General features: G+C 32.8%; 1 protein-coding gene across 2 annotated transcripts; it reads left to right on the top strand.

Annotated features, from left to right (window-relative positions):
- The first annotated feature begins 382 nt into the window (after nt 1-382).
- LOC106363288 lies at nt 383-3,853 on the top strand. Of its 2 annotated transcripts, none has more exons than XM_022710906.2 (14): nt 383-1,117; nt 1,326-1,407; nt 1,497-1,614; nt 1,696-1,788; nt 1,870-1,974; nt 2,072-2,155; nt 2,236-2,354; nt 2,442-2,543; nt 2,614-2,727; nt 2,813-2,869; nt 2,951-3,017; nt 3,113-3,166; nt 3,266-3,379; nt 3,469-3,853. In XM_022710906.2, the coding sequence occupies exons 2-14, from the start codon at nt 1,388-1,390 to the stop codon at nt 3,586-3,588; spliced, it is 1,167 nt and encodes a 388-aa protein (XP_022566627.1). In that variant the 5' UTR covers nt 383-1,117; nt 1,326-1,387; the 3' UTR covers nt 3,589-3,853. The 2 variants fall into 2 exon arrangements, with proteins under 2 accessions (XP_022566627.1, XP_022566626.1); XM_022710905.2 differs by having other exon boundaries at nt 383-1,136.
- The last annotated feature ends 419 nt before the right edge of the window (nt 3,854-4,272 follow it).

Here is a 4,272-nt window from a genome sequence, read left to right as displayed (position 1 = left end):
CATGTATTATAAGAGATATCAATAGTCACAATGTAAATTAGTTTGGTATACATTATATATTTAAACCAATTTAGAATGATTTACTCACGTTTTAAACAAAAAAACATCGATTCAAAATGAAATTTAAATATCATGGAAACAAATTTGGTTTTAATATTTTACATTTTGTTAAAATAAAACCAACCAGGCAGTGAAACATAAACATGGTTGATATCCATCTTTGTCTACGGTTTTGAATTGTTTATTATAATCGTATAGTTTTTAAAGTATACTTTTTAAAGTATACATGTTGCAATAAATTAGAGAAATAGGTCGGACGATTGGACCTTATGTATTTGCATTTTCCAATAAAAAAAAATATTCATAAACTCTACTTCATTGTTTATAATCAGTGGTTATTTCCATTTGTGATAACTGAAACCGAAATACATTTTGAATATGGCAACATATACTATAGTTGCATAAAATGCATAAAATGAAACATATAATATTATCTTTTTTTAATTTTAGTTGGCAATGGCATGACACATAATTAGTCTAGAAAAGAGAGAATTATTCAATAAAGGATGTGAGGTGGATTTTAATGAGAACACATAAGTAATGACAAAGTTGTTAATCATAGGCAAGGTTTATCATTAAAAGTTCTCCGAAGGGGATTTTACAACTTTAATTTACAGCTATTAAATGTTTCAAAAATTTAATGTGACTGATATATATTAATATTACGTGCTAAAAATAGTTTAACACATGACTTTTGAACCGTTCAAAGATTAAAAAGGAACTTTAAAGTTATTACTTCTTGATCTTCTTCTTGTTTGGAGTCAATTATTCATAAAGATATCTGCCAAAAATGGAAAATATTTCGCCCATATGATGACCAAGTGTACCAAATCAAAACAAATTAATATAAAAAATTCCAAAGAGATTACTCCCCATTTAATTTGGCTTACACTTCCATATGCTAAATCAGTAATCATATCACAGAAAATCTGTAAATTTTAGAAAATCAAATATTATTTGGCTGCTATTATTTTTAATCTCCTTTGAGATAAAACCAAAACCCACATCTGTTCTGAAAAAGATCTCCAAAAGCGATCACTGGGTGTTCTACTGATTTGTAATGTCATGAATAAATTGTATTTTTTTTCTATCTGGTTAAGAATATATATGTGTTATCTATTTAATGACGAATACCGTTTGATTCAACATCATGCAACATCTCTGATCCAACGTGAATTGAGTCCTTGATTAGATCATGCGTATTGGTCACATGTTTAATTGCATCGCTCAAGGAATTTAGCTCATTGCAGTTTTGTTTATAATAGGAGTAATGGTGTTGGTGACATTTGGAGCTTAGAATCAAAAGTTGTGATTAAAAAACATAATTATGGGAATCTTGTCACGCAGGTAACAACCCCTTAATCTCGTTTCTTTTCTTCTTTTCTCTGTAGACGTATAAAAAGCTTTAGACCAGCTTATAATTGTTGTTGGTACAGTCCAACTTATGGTAGAAGATCAGAAGATAATGGCATGAAGCTTCTTGCAACTGCTTTGTTTGCTACAGCTTTTGGCATTCTCCTTGGACTATCATTTCCATCTTTATGGATCACTAAGGTTAGTCTTCTTTCTCTCCAATCTCTTCTTTGATTCTTCTTAGATTTTTTTCTTCATATGTTGCCATTTTGTATTGTGAAGGCGAATCTACCGAAAAACCTTCTTCGTTCCATTACTATCTCAAATAGACATTCAGATATTGCAGCTCTTGTACATGCCATTGATATCTCAAAGGTATGTTTTGTGTTATTCTTTTATAAACTTTACACATTTGTTTTCATGTTTCAAGAACAGTGTGATTCACATTTTACTCAGATATGGGTTCCTTCAAATCCTAAAGGTGCAGAGAGATTGCCACCCGGTATTATTGCATCCGAATCAGACTTGTACTTGCGCAGGTTATGGGGGAACCCTGAAGAGGTTTGTTTCTCCAAACCACATTCTCATTCTTGGATTTTACATTTCTACGTGTGAGATCAGTGACACTAGCTTTTGTTTCTTCTCTCTGCTTCCTCAGGATTTGAAGAAGAAACCGAGATATCTAGTAACATTTACAGTGGGTTATAAACAAAGACAAAACATAGATGCGTGTGTTAAGAAGGTTGCTTCATGTCCTTTCTGTTTTCTGTTTTTATCTTAATAGTAAACTCATTTATGTTTTGTCTTCCTAATTAAAAACAGTTTTCAGACAACTTTACCATTGTTCTGTTTCATTACGATGGAAGAACAAGTGAGTGGGATGATGAGTTTGACTGGTCGAAGAATGTAATACACATTAGTGTTCGGAAGCAGACAAAATGGTAGCAATATCTTTGCTTAGACCTCTCTATTTATTTCCCCTAGTTATATGATTTTTTTTACTCTCTCATATATTGTGAATATATAAGGTGGTATGCAAAGAGATTCTTGCACCCTGACATTGTAGCGCGATACGATTATATATTCATGTGGGATGAAGATCTTGGAGTCGATCACTTTGACGCAGAAGAGTGAGTTTATTTTACACTCACTTCCATTTTCTTTTTTATCTTAAATAATAATATAAGTTTGTTGTTGCAGATACATACACATGGTCAAGAAGCATGGCCTTGAGATTTCACAGCCTGGTTTGGACCCAGAGAAAGGGTGTACATGGCAAATCACTAAAAAAAGAGAGCATGTTGAAGTCCATAAGTATGTATGACTCATATACATTTCATCTGTTGCATGATTTTTGTTACATTAATTTCTTTGTAATAATGGCTTTGAATCTTATCAGGGAAACAGATGAGAAACTCGAATGGTGCTCTAATCCTCCTCGGCCTCCATGTGCTGCGTACGTTAAAAAAATCTCTTTATCAAACTCAATGTTGACATCTTCTCATATATAGCTTTGAGACTTTTTATAACACAACAGATTTGTGGAGATAATGGCTCCTGTATTCTCAAGAGATGCATGGCGCTGCGTGTGGCATATGATTCAGGTTACACTTACTCTATTACCCCTGTTTACACTTACTTCTTTTTAGTTCTTTTTCTCTATCTCTTGCTTACACCTTTTTATGAACCCCAATAACAGAATGATTTGGTTCACGGTTGGGGTCTTGACTTTGCACTCAGAAGATGTGTTGAGGTACACAAAACATTACATGTTCTTTAGCGTTATAGAAATGCTTTTTTTGTTATTCGATTAATAAAGAGGCTTCCATATTATTTATATGTGAAAATGAAGGAGCCTGCTTATGAGAAGATAGGAATTGTAGACACTCAGTGGATCGTTCATCAATTTATACCTTCCCTTGGCAGTCAGGGAAAGGAAGAAGATGGGAAATCGCCATGGCAAGGGGTAAGAGAAGCTTGGTCAAGAACTTGACAAGCAAGTAACTAGATGTGTCTATATGTTTTAAAAAACTTGTGTGGTTGTTGTTCATGTAGGTGAAGGATAGATGCCATATGGAATGGAAAATGTTCGAGAGGAGAGTGGATGAGGCAGAGAAAGAATATTTTAAATCGTTACAAGTTCAAACCCCATCCAATTCAACTACATTGCACTAGGACCTACCTTACCATTTTTTTTTGTAGTTGTGAGATTTAAAGTGCTTCTTCTCAACATTTACATACAACCTTTATAGATAAATCTTTAATCAGATTCTGTTAAATCGTATCAAATCACTTTTGGACACAAAAAAAAAGTGTCGAGGAGCTGAAACAGAACATTTGTGGAGGAGAAGAAGAAGAAGAAGAGAAAGGTGTAGAGTGTTGTGTGAGTGTGTCTTTGTGGGTTTAAAGAGCAAGGAGTGAGTGAATTTGTTTCTTGCAAGCATTTCTTCCACAGAACTTGTCTTAACAACTGGTTTGGTAACAACCACACGACTTGTCCTCTTTGCAAATCCATTTCTCTAGTAGTGGAAGTATCTTGTTTAACACTATCCCTTTTCTGATTTTGTTATGTTAATACAAGTATCAGATTTAAAAAAATATGTTTTAGATGGAATTATATGCACAAAATCTGATATACCTTGCATTTAAACTGGTAAATCAAGAAATATAGCAATTAACTAGATGATAATCCGTACACATGCGCGGGTGAGTTCTTATAATAATGTTTGTTTATGAAATGATTTTAACATTTTGCAACACTACAATCTTTATTGATTATAAAATGATGAATACAAATGTTGGTCTCTTAAATATATCATCGTTGTTGAAGAGTTAACGTATTACATCTCATTTTAATTA

The sequence above is a fragment of the Brassica napus genome, chromosome C5, assembly GCF_020379485.1.
Source record: "Brassica napus cultivar Da-Ae chromosome C5, Da-Ae, whole genome shotgun sequence".
Lineage (NCBI taxonomy): Eukaryota > Viridiplantae > Streptophyta > Magnoliopsida > Brassicales > Brassicaceae > Brassica > Brassica napus.
This window is presented reverse-complemented; position numbering and strand designations above follow the sequence as displayed.